Raw genomic sequence first — 12,783 nt, 5'->3', positions numbered from 1 at the left:
AAAGAAAGAAAGAAAGAAAGAAAGAAAGAAAGAAAGAAAGAAAGAAAGAAAGAAAAAGAAGGAGAGAGAGACTAGGAAAAAAGCACATTCAGGGTGAACTGCAAGATCAGTTGAAAGTCAACTATCCAAACCCAGGGCTGCTCATGCCTCTGACTCTTGAGGAGAAGAGATATGTGTCAAAGACCATACATGTCAAATATACTAGGGCCCATCAAACCTCTCTTAGCAATCAGGGAATATTCACCGGTGACTTAGACTAAGTCACTTGTGTGGTGATCCTGGCAGCAAATGTCAGAAAATGTTGCCCTTCACTTTATCTGTCACTGACACTTGACCAGAGTGCTTTTCTTTCTTCACCAGAGAAAAGAGAAAGTCAACTCAGTGGAGGAGGTATGGCTGTCAGGGTGATGACGGGAAATGCACACACGTTTTGAAAATGATGGAGTGTCCCCACTGAGTCCATACTGTTCAGAACATTTGGGACAGTTGATTATTACCCTAGCATGATTCACAGAGAGCTCACTTCTTCTGCTGGCATGGAAACAAGAGGAAAGGCTAAGACATCCCATCCAGGAGAGATATATCTGGCACTGCCCACACAGGGGCCTCGTTGATGTCTGGGAGAGCATCCCTTCATGCCCTTGGCCTGAAAGATGCAACTATCAAGCTTTTTGTAGAGGAAAGAGAGCACGAGTTTTGACCATCATTGAGTTGGGTTAATTGTTGCAGCTGCCCCGTGGTATGGAGTGGGGACAGAACAGAGATTCCACCCCACTCCAATGCAGTCTTTGGGAATTTTGGAAGATGGGGAAAATATGTAGAGGATGCGTGATTTTCCATGGAGAAAGACAGGGTCAATGCCCACATATCCTGAATTGTATTTCCCCCAGCAAACATCAGTGTCAAATAAGTAGCAGAGAGAGCCTTTGCCACTGGAGCTCAGAGAGTGCATGGCCTGGTGGGAGCAAGAGCAGGAAGTATCACGTAGTCTTGAAGGCTGTGAAAGCTTCCATTAGATAAACAAGCGTACCCCAGTCGGTAGGCACAAGCTGAGCAAAATGTGCACCTGGGAAACAACGAGCCGATCGGTCTGGCCCCACAAGAGAGGCTGTGTTCTCAGACTACACTTTGTCCTCTTAGCTGGAAGGAAGAGAGCCAGGAGGAGGAAAGTGAGGGAACACATAAGACGCTGGTGTTCGGGATTAGCAATGGAGTGTGCTCCCTCTGAGACCAGCAGTAATGGCGCCACGTCCCTGTAATGCACTCAAGCCAGGAGCATCCTTTCTGTAAGAGCCCCTTCGGGTCATACATTGCAGAAAGCCACCCATGACCACACACCCTGCCTGCCACGTCTCTGGGCATTCTGAAAAGGACATAAAAGACTTAGCTGAAAAAAAGCTACAATTATTCCAGACATTTTAGAACACACCTCTGCCACATTCAGAATGTCCCATCATAGGCTTTAACGTGTGAACTCCTATAGGAGAAAGTCTAGACTGAAGTCTCCTCTTGAAATGAAAGCTTACCTGTATCCAACTTTACCTCAAATTGAAACAGATTTTGGCAACTAATTGGAAGGTCTTCCTCTTACCCGAGCGAAAAGTATCAGTAACTCCTTTTGGCTTTACGCTGGTTAATTTTTGATTATGAAGTGAAATTTGGAAATATGGATTTTGTTGTTCTTGTTAAGAGGCTAGGAGGAAATGTGTCGCTCAGGCAAGCTCTAGGTGCAAGCTTATTAATGATATATTTTCTTCTTTATACTTATCTGCATTCTCCAGTTTTCCTTTAAAAGGCCCATGTTATAGGGCACCTAGATGGCTCAGTCAGTTAAGCGTCCGACTTCAGCTCAGGTCATGATCTCACAGTTCATGTGTTCGAGCCCGCGTCGGACTCTGTGCTGACAGCCCAGAGTCGGGAGCCAGCTTGAGATTCTGTGACTCTCTCTCTCTCTCTCTCTCTCTCTCTCTCTCTCTCTGCCCCTCCCCCACTCAGGCTCTGTCTCTCTCTCAAAAAATAAATAGACATAAAAAAATTTTTTTTAATAAAAGGCACGTTTTTATATTCAGAAAAAAATTTCAAAAAAAAGAAAAAGAAAGAACAATATTACCATTAATCTTTAAGTTGGCAAAGCAATGAAAATAAAACAAAGCCAAAATGCCTACATGTTACCAGCGATTGGTTTCAACAAGAAAGTGAGTGACACCTTCTTCTTTCAACTCTTCTGCATTCTTCAAATTTTCTACCAAGAGTAAGTATTTTTAATTAATAAATAATTTGAGGAACAAAGAAAAATTGGAAAGAAAATGTTGCCTTATTTAGTTTTTAATTGCCTGGAAGTTTAAATGACAGTAATTATTTAACTGGAAGAAAGCTGAGTGGGCAGGTCCCACAAAGCTCACCGGAGATCGAGATAAGGACTCACCAAGAGTGTGCAGCAGAAGGCTTCCAAAAGCCTGGTCTCCAAAATATCAGTTATTTTTGAAAAGAGCATCCACACCAACCTGCTAGTGTCTCTCACATTGTTGCTGTTAAATCATTTCTTCAGCTTCTAGAATACCAATGTCCTTGGGAAGGGGACTAGCAGCCAGAAGCAAATCAGACAAGTTGAAGGTGCCATGAAGAGAATGCAGACCTGGAGCGCCTGGGTGGCTCTGTTGGTCAAGTGTCCAACTCTTGACTTCGGCTCAGTCATGATCGCACAGAACCTGCTTGGGATTCTGTCTCCCTCTCTCTCTGCCCCTCCCCTGCTCGCTCACTCTCTTTCTCTCTCTCTCTCTCTCTCTCTCTCTTAAATAGAGAGAGAGAGAGAGAGAGAGAGAGAGAGAGAGAGAGAGAGAGAACACAGACCTGAACCCAGGCTCCAGTGTCAAGGTTTTCTCTAAGTAGCGGTGAAATCTTGCACACCATCTTTAACTTCTTTTGCAATTGATTCTCTTTTCTATAAAATGAAGGGGTGGACTTAGAACCCCTGGTGAGTCTTCCTGGATCTAAATTCTGTTAGCGTAACTTAGCTTAGATGGCTGTCACCTTGAAAAACAAAGACCAGTGCTGAGGGCACAGAGAGAAAGATGGGTATGTGTTCAAGGCAGACATGGAGGGAAAAGGAAAAATCCAGGAACCAGGGATATTTCTGAGGTGCCCGATCAGCACAAGAGAACTAGCCACAACCACATGCCCCCAAAGGAGATCATCTCCGCAAAGAAAAACTCTATTCACTGAACACATTTTTTTTTTTTTTCTGAGTGGGTCTTAATTGTGAGTCAAGAGCCTCAGTTTAATTTTTAATGTCAAGACACCATAATATTATATGTGGTTTTTATTTAATTATCTTCTAACATTTATTTATTTTGAGAGACAGAGAGAACGAGTGAGCACAAGCATGAGTGGGGCAAGAACAGAGAAAGAGGGAGAAAGAGAATCCCACTGCACTGACCACAAAGAACCCAATGCAGGGCTTGAACTCACAAACTGTGAGATCATGACCTGAGCCGAAATCAAGAGTCAGACACTTAACTGAGCCGCCCAGGCTCCCCTATATGAGGTGTTTTTAAGTGACTTATTTTCTGGAGGAACTTCTGACAGTGCTCGCTCTATCGGGATCCCTATAAAGCAGAGGTATTAAAACTTGGGTGGCCACGCTCCCAGATGCTTACACGAGTGAGCTCCCAGCTCCCTTTCAGCTGATTGACAGAAGACAGTAATGCGGGGTTCTTTCTGCTCGTGAATTCATCAGAAATGAGAGTGAGTGGAAAACACACACACATACATAGTAGGCTTTTCTGTGGGCAGAAAGGAAGGGTTTATTTATTCTCCTCTGTAGGAAACAAAGAGATTTATTAATGAGGAAGGAGAAAGGCAGTACCAGTTTAAAGAGAAATGAATCAAGGACAGGAGGAAAAACAACAACAACAACAACAACAACAACAAGTGTTTCCCTAGCAAATGACCTTATTATTTTAGAAGAAAAATATGTTCATGTTTTGAATGCATTTTATGCTGCTACACAATTATCTTCCTAGAGAACCGATTCAGATCACATTAAATGCATCAGCATGGCATAAAATAAATCCTGCAGCTTTTAGTGATGGACCACTCTCTCTCTTAAATTTCTGCCCTGCCACTCACTGCATGAATGGCCACAAGTTAAGCCCAACAATGAAAGCTGATCTTGTTCCTAAAATTTAAAAATTTGCTTTTACCAAGCCCTCCTTTTCATCATCAAGTTTCTGACCCTGATTCATCACAGCCCCACTGGCTAGACTTCTCCCCAACTAGACGAACTGAATTGTAAAAGTTGCTCAGTAGAAACTGAAAGCCTAAAATAAATGGGGATGATTCATTCTGAAGCCCTTTGCTATTTTCGGGCTTTTGGACAGAATCGCTGGCGTTCAGAAGTCATAAATGAGCCTGACTTTACACCATGATTTGTTAACTCAGAGAGGTCCACAGCCAAGTCTCAGACTGGATTCATGTGGAGGTCAATGATGCAAAGGTGATGAAGAGGGAAAAGTTTGCCACATCACTTTTAAAGTTTTATGAGTCAATCTATTATCATGCGTTTTTTGACATAGGTAGCCCAGCAATATTCTTAAAGGAATCCCAAAGCAGATGGCTAAGACTAATAGAATCAGTAACTCATATGGCTCGAAATCTTTAATTTTTTTAATTAAAAAAAAAAAAGCAAGCAACCATTCCTCTGGAGTACCTGACCAGTTTGACTTTAAGCTACAAAGTCACAGGCAATCTCTAAAAGGTAAACAACTGACGACCGACCATTTACAGGATATACTTTGAGTAGTTTTTCTAGAAGTGTTGGTGAATTGAGAGTCTTCCGTCTGCACTGTCTTTACTGTCTTCCCCTGCCCAAGCTAAATACTTGTGAGATGGTCCAACAATGGCCAGTGTAAGGTGGTAGGCACCATCATCTGATTGACAGAAGCACCAATCCAAGAGCATGGCGTGTCAGACCACAGATGTGATTCTAAGCCCTCAGTGATTCATCAAGGTACCCCAAACCTGTAAGCTCAAACCTCAAATTTCACTCTTTAAATGCTAGACTATGCCAATGGAACAGCCATAGAAGAGAACAGTGCTGGGGAAAAAAAAATTTTTAACTTTTCCTTTCTCAAGCTATCTCTGGTTTTTGGAAGTGTACCCAAAATACACCAGGAACCAAAACCTAGGTTGAACTCCTCAATGTTAATCACAGAACGTGCAGCTAACACCTACAGATTGCCTACATGTGCCAGATACTCTTCCTAATGGCTTGTGTGCATTAACTCATTTAACCCAAGCCAACTACATCTGTCTTATTTCAACCAGAATCTAGTAGTAGGGCGACTGTCAAGAGAAGTAGATAAAAGGATCCCAACTCGGGGCTTTGGCCTTTAAAGGGCCTTAGACTGTTCCTCTCCCAGCCATGTCCCACCCCACATAGGCTACTGGATCCAAGAACCAAGAAAATATGCCCACCTGGAGCCCACACTCCCTGTCTAGACCACACCCTGGGTCCCAAGATTATAGACTCTGCCCAGGCAGCACGGAGCCTGCTTCCCAAACCAGAACTTCCTCTTCCCTGGGAGCTGAAAGGTGTCGAATGGATGGGCTGAAATAGATGTAAAGACATTAATTATTTAATTGATCCATTAGTACACAAATCCTAGTACATGGGTTTTCTGGAATCTCTTCTGATTATCAGAATTTATTTCTACCTCCTTGTTCTACATCTGTTTCCTGGAAAGGTGAAGGGGTTAGTTACCTGGACACAGGTAACCAGGTTAGAACCTGGACACAGGTTTGTGACGGTGGCACTTTCTTTGACAAGGGTAGAAAAAGAGTCTAAATTCTCACACACGTGGCTTCTTTCAGAAAAACATTCCTCTTCCACTAACATTTAATTCTGATTTTAAATACACACACACACACACACACACACACACACACACACACACACCCAGCATTTTCAGTTCCCAGGTAGAATAATTAACCAAATATCCAAATACCTTTCCATTCTTTGGCCTCCTGCGACAGATGCAATATTTTATGTCTTAGTTATTTAAGCCAGGATCCTTCCTGGTTGTTTTATGACTTAGTGACGATGATTGCATCATGTGCAAAGACTATGCCAGCCCAGTGTGGCACACACTTTGCTATGACACCCTGAATATAAGAAGAATCAATGGAATGTTTGCTGGATGCAAAACCCACTCCTAGGCTGTGACTGTGAAGCAGGAAGCTTTTCCAAGAAACCATATAAATTCATTACTGGGGGCGACTGTGTCTCATACAGCCAGACTGCATGTCTGCTTTTCAATCTGTAGACTTCAAATAGATCCAACACCTCCCTTCTTCCTCATCCGAGGAAAGCTCGGAGGACAGCACCCACTGTTTACACTCATTACCGGGACAGGCAGCAGCAATCTAGGGGGACAAAATGCAGGAAGACTCTCATGTAACTAACTGTACTCAAATATAAAAATTGGATTTTTTTTCTCTTTCTGAAATCTGCTTCAAACCTTGCAGGCCACCAGCTACTTTCTATGAGCACCAGCCGAGGCCCAGCTCTGAGCACAACCCCATCTCAAGTTGCTGGGTTGACCGTCCAAGCATGTTTTTGAGCTGGGCTTCTCAACAGACAATGAATGTACAGCCCAGAGGACGTTTGGCAATGTCTGGGGGCATTTTTGCTCGTCACAGCACAGGAAAGAAGGAAAGGATGATACTGTTCTCTAGTAAAGAGTGGGCAATGCGTGCAAGAGCTGGTGACAACAATGACCCGTCCATCCCCACATGCCGATAGTCCCAACGCTGAGAATCCTGTCTTAGAGGAACAAAGATAAGACAAAAAATGCTGCTCACATTGAAATTTAAATGGTTTCCCCTCTCGGGCGTCACTACCCGCACACAGCAAGAAACACTTAGATTGTTTATGGCGTCAGGCTGGGACCACAGAAATTAAACTTGTGGGTGGTACAGAACCAAGTATAATTCTGTGTTGCTGTAGAACACCCTTCCCTATGAAGATCAAAATGCTTTTCAGAAACAGTTATTCCCCTGGGAGACAGAGCTGGGCATTAGAGGGATCCTCATTTCACAGATGAGAAAACAGGAATCTAAAACAGGTTGCCATTTGCTCAAGGTTATTCAATGAATCGGGTTTAGAGCTAGGGAAACCAGGAAAGGCCAGACATTGGAGAGAAGAATCCTGAAAGAATGTAAAAGGACAGAAACATGCTCTCAGCTGGATACCGTCTTAGTGACACACATCTTTTCCACATCCTGAACCCCTGATGTCAAGAAAAGCAGGGTTTTCTGTGATGGGCAGCTTGTGGTTCTCCCCAGAACCAGCAGCCCCAGAAAAGCCCCATGCCTCCTCCCTGCCAGCAAGAGCCCTCACCTGACAAACCCAATCCCCAGGGCTATTCTCCAGATGTTTATACTGTCAAATGATTTAATGTCTGCAGAAATGAGTTGATCTGTTCGTTAAAATAGTCATCATAATGAAAAAGACGGATGACATCTGCCCTTATCTTCTGTCAGTCTGTCACATCTATGTACCTCCTTCCTATCAATCACCATAGTATGCATTATGTAAATACCAAAGATGAAATGTCAGCCTATGTATCTAATTGTCCCTGTGTGCCATATGGGAATATGACTGGTGGACCCTGCTGTTCCCCTTTACAGCCAGCATTAATTGGCATCTTTGTTATCTAGCCATGGAGATTCTGATCGGAATGGTTTTAGGCCCCAGTAACCCTTTCAATGGGAGATATGATTCAGGCTGATTCTTACCCAAAGAAAAAAAATGCAGAGAAATCTCGGAAACTTTATCATCCTACTAATATTTGATCAAAAATGTACAGAGTCATTTGCTATATTTGTTGATAAGAGAGGAATCCAAAAAGCCTGGAGATGAACATTTCTGCATTTCCCCCCCAAAAAATGGGAGACCTGTAGAGAGAGGTGAAGTATGTTCACAGATAACTGGGGAAAACAAAATGGAATGGTCATTTTCTCCCTCCAATTCCTGGGTTACTTTGCAGAACATGCATTTGTCCATCTTCAAGGACTGGATCATGAATGTCAGTGTAAGAACGGGCTTTAGAAGTCCTAGAAATGTAGAATTCTACTGGGCATGAATCCTATGTAAGATATCTCCAACAGCAAGACTTATGTCTCTGCTTTAATACTTTCAATGAAGAGGCATTCACAGCTTTGCAGGGTTCCACTTAGGTGAAAGTAATTTAAAAGCATCAAAGAAGCAAATCCTGAAATGTCCTAGTGCACTCACCATAGTGTAGATGGTATTATCAAAAATTTTGTATTCATAAACACAACCTCCCTTGCCCAACTTTCTTAAAATGAAAATGATATTGAAGCTACCTTCAAGTCCCTATAGAAGTAAGCAATCTTCCTGTCTTATTTGCAAATATACACAGTACATAAATTATTTTCATCTCAGAGGGCAAGGAAATTTGACATATTCCATGTTGGGAGAAAAGATCTCCCCTACCCCCAAATATGCTGTATCCTGTCCTACCCAAAGGGGGAAAAAAAAACCTATGAATGCAATGGTAAGTGCTACGTTAATTACCAACACAGAGCTCAGTCCTGAAAATTCCAAAGTTTTAGTTGATTCCATGTTCAAAATGTTCCACATAAGGTCACCAGGAAAAACTGGCTGCATACAGTCTCGCAACTAATGAAATGAGATAAATAGCAAATGAGCCCACCAAAGGTATTTGCAATAAAGGTTTATCTTCTTACACAAGATAAACTGGAATCATTGTGTGTACAACTGGAGGTTCTCTCCTGTTCCACTTACCCACAAGTGCAGACAGGAAGAGTCATCTCTCTCTGTTCTGTATTTACTCTAAAGATTAGTGACAAGCTACCATGCTGCCCCTAGGGTTTTCGTCCTTGTTTATCTGAAAAAGTGCAAGGAGACTGCCACCATGGCCATGGAGCCAGCCCCTGGGAGACCCGAGGGTCTGTGAAGGCTGGAGCCCAGTGGGTGAAAGGTCAAGGTCACTTCTGCTCCTCAAAGGTCCTGGCCTCAGTCAGCCTGCAGACGACTGGAGTGAAGTAGGAAATGATGTATGTGTCAACAACCCTCTTGGAAGTCACAGGAGAAGCCATCCTGAAGGTCTCAAAGAGGTCGGATGATATTCCAGAATGGGAGACAAGCCAATTTGGGAGCAGACCGGATCTGGCTTCATTCGAAATTATTACCAGTTAGTTGATAACAACAGACTCCAACTAGGCACAATTTGTATTGACACATCACGGGAAGGACAACAATTCCTAGGGAAAGATGCCATGTAGAGAAATTGTCTAGCCTCCGTTCCAGAAAACCCAGCACGGCATCGTGGCGCAAGACCATCATCCTGTGCCGGACAGCTGTATCATCAGCATGGTTGTGGGCCAGCTCAAGGTCGGTGGAGACCCCATTGTGGGGTTCCACCACACGTTCCTATTAAAGAACATCAACGATGCTTGGGTTTGCAGCAATGGCATGATCAGGCTTGCCCTGCACAAACTGACCTCCTCCCCCTCCCAGCCAGGCACATTTGCTGTCTCCTCCCCCTCCCCTTCCTGACACTATTCGCATTCTGCAGATGCTCCAAATCCCATCCCTAAATGAGCCCTGCAGTGGGAGAGGGAGCCGGGCACACTACCCAGGTGTCGTGTGGGATGTCTGCATGCCAGACCAGGTGCATCTGCCAGAAGTTTGTGTTGTTCCAGTACATGCCTCGGAAAGACTTAAGTAACGCAAAGGTTTTCTTCTTCCTTTTTTTTTTTAATCTACTGACAAGTTGCTCTAGTAACCCAAAAAAGTGAAAGATAAAGCAGCTGCCTCATCGCCCAGATATTGATTTGTTCAGATGTTACAATGCCTCGTGATACAATAAAACCATGAAGATTTTCTTTAAAAAAACAAAAAAAGAAGAAGGAAGGAAGAAAAGAAAGAAAGAAAAAGTACAAGCAATCCGTTAAGGTTAAAGAGACAACATTAAGGGATGTGGCTGTACAGTCGTACAGCCGGTGACTCTGGCCTGTGCTTAATCCAGGGCCTTGTTTAAAAGAGCTTTTCGATTTTAATTAAAATAAAATGGGCCCTGGAAGAAAACACGTCTCCTCCAGCAAGGATTGTATTCAGCTTGCTCTCTGTAATTTTGCCCATCACACTGCTGGCTGTTGCTTTTTGCACAGCTCTTAAATGGTGTCTAAATTGACCAGCTCTGTTGCCAAGGAAACGGACAGGACAATGCTAATAGAAGCTACTTAGGACACACTGTGAAAAGCTTAGAAATAAAATTGTTTGACATGAAAGGCACCATGTCAGCAGCCAGGCAACTCTGTTAAAGGCTGCACTGAGCAGAAGGTGGTGCCTTGTCTCCCCCTACTCTTTCCTCTCAAAATCTCTCCTGGAAAATGAATTCTGTCCTAGGAGCTTGGATGGCTTTTCCTATCAGAATCACTTTGTTTTCCTGGCTCAAAGTACAGAAAAATCCTCATGTTGTGGTTCTGAAGCACCCAACACAGACTTCAATTTCTACCCATGAAAATAGGCTGCTTCCCCCCACACTTTTCTTTCCACCAACCAAGTCCTTTCCCCTCATGAATAAATTGCAAATATTCTGAATTTTCTAAGATTGTTAATTAAAACCCACTTGATTTAAGCTGCTTCTCCCATTTTGCACTCACAAACCATAAATTATGGAGGAGGTCAAAGAATGAATGGCAATTTGACATGAAGAGGTTGATTTATTGCTTCAGAAGGAGTTTTATACCAGATGTGGCAGGAGTCATAAATTAAATGCTAAATGTTATGTACTATTATGCTTTCAGGAATATAAATGTGTCTAAAATGCTATGCAGGTGGAATGATAAAAATATGAATCTACTCTCCTGGCAATTTTAAAAGGCCCTTTAAAGCTGTCAAAAAGAAAGTAAGCTGAAAACAACCTAGATGAGCTCCTCAGATGCCTTTTACAGCACACCCATGCTTTATAAAAGTAACCCTTTCCTATGGAATGCGGGACATTGGCTTCTGTTGGTTTGGGTGGGGAGAAGAGAGAAAGAATTCTTTAATCTAAAAAAGAGAGAGAGAGAGAGAGAGCATGAGAAAGGAAAAAAAGAGATTCGGGGAGCTCTGTGCTGCTGAGGCATTAGGACATGCATCCAAATCAGCATTCCCCACTCACTCCTCTACACATGACCATAATTTAATTTATCAAACCTCATCAGAAAGCCAATCTGGATGGAACTTGCCTAACTTTACCTAGCAGCTGCAGGGGCTATAATTATTGGGCTTAAAATATAAAATATAGAATAGGCCAAGATTCAGATACATGAAAGCTTGGAGCTGCAAAGCCGCAGGAGAAAACTTCACCAGGGGGCAGGAGCTGTAAAGGGAAGGACTCGGTTTTGAGGGCCAGTCCATGCTGACCAGCAGCCAGGTGCTGGAACCAAAGGTAACGGCTGACCATCAACTCACTCTTGGGATGATGGTACTTGGGACACAAATGCAGACAAGGTGGCTCATCTGATCCCTGTTCCCCTTTTCCCAGAACTCTACCCACCCCTCTCTCCTAATTCCCCACCTCTCCGAGGTCTGAACACGCACTGTCTCAATTCAGTCAAGATTTCAACCTCCAGGTTTGAAAATCAAGCCCCTGTATTGTGGATACACTGGCCCCTCGGAGCGTATCCATGTAACCGCCTCTCCGACGTGCCAGTGTTACCCGCCAGGCTCCACAGCGGACACCCTGGCTGTCGTGGGAAACACGAGCCAGCTGCATTGGGCAAGAGGCACCTGTGCTGAAGAACACTCTGAAGGAAAGAAAAGGCCTTACAAGCATTTAGTGCTCTCAGGAAGGTAGCCAGATTTAGCAAATAAAAATATACGACACCTAATTAAATTAGAATTTCAGAAAAAAAAAATGACTGATTTTTTTATGCAGATTCTGATTCCATAGGATAGAACCTGAGCATCTGCATTTTTACTGTTTATTTTTGAGACAGAGTGCAAGTGGGGGAGGAGCAGACAAAGAGGGAGACAGAATCCCAAGCAGGCTCCGGGCTCCGAGCTGTCAGCACAGAGCCCGATGCAGGTATCAAACTCACGGACCATGAGATCATGACCTGAGCCGAAGTCGGATGCTTAACCAACTGAGCTACCCAGGTGCCCCAAAATAACTGATTTTTAGTATAAGTATATCCCAAGTACTGCATAGGATATACTTACACTTATACTAAAAAAAAAAAAAGTGCCCATTGTTTACCTAATAGAAATTTAGCTGAGCGTGTTGTTATTTTATCTGGCAATTCCAGTTCTGATGCAATATCATCTGGCAACTCTAGTTCCGAGGCCATACCAATTACTTTCATCATATCAGTAATAGTTGACAACATCCAAAGTCTCCACTCCGTGGCCATGATGCGGCCATCACACTAGTGTATGTCTTGTTTTCCGAACACTCAGTACTTCTAGTAATACCCACCACCAAATCAACAGGATCCTGACTCAGGAACAGTGTGGGGAAACTTAACCAGAAACTTAAGAAAAATGCTCCAAGAGTCCAGGAAGAAAAAGAAAATATACTTAGACCACAAAATTCCCAGACGGCTGTGACATTCTTCTGCCCCTGAACAACACAGCAGCGAATCACCAGACATGAAGAACACGACATAAGTGGGGCCAGGAAACACAGAGGCAGCCCCTCTCAGCCTGTGTCCTGGTGTATTTTCCCACCATCTCAAATAGAAGTCGTT

The 12,783-nt window shown here is 43.3% G+C and overlaps 1 protein-coding gene across 1 annotated transcript; it reads left to right on the top strand.

Moving 5' to 3' along the window:
- Positions 1–9,180: 9,180 nt before the first annotated feature.
- Positions 9,181–9,604, top strand: LOC121020440 (nuclear transport factor 2-like). The gene is given in 3 exon segments (XM_040460490.1): positions 9,181–9,322; positions 9,325–9,342; positions 9,345–9,604. Coding segments are annotated over 3 exon segments (420 nt in total).
- The last annotated feature ends 3,179 nt before the right edge of the window (positions 9,605–12,783 follow it).

This window comes from Herpailurus yagouaroundi, unplaced genomic scaffold (assembly GCF_014898765.1).
Source record: "Herpailurus yagouaroundi ecotype Mexico unplaced genomic scaffold, PumYag 250, whole genome shotgun sequence".
Lineage (NCBI taxonomy): Eukaryota > Metazoa > Chordata > Mammalia > Carnivora > Felidae > Herpailurus > Herpailurus yagouaroundi.
The sequence above is the reverse complement of the archived record's forward strand: the minus strand, read 5'-3'. Positions and strand labels throughout refer to the sequence as shown.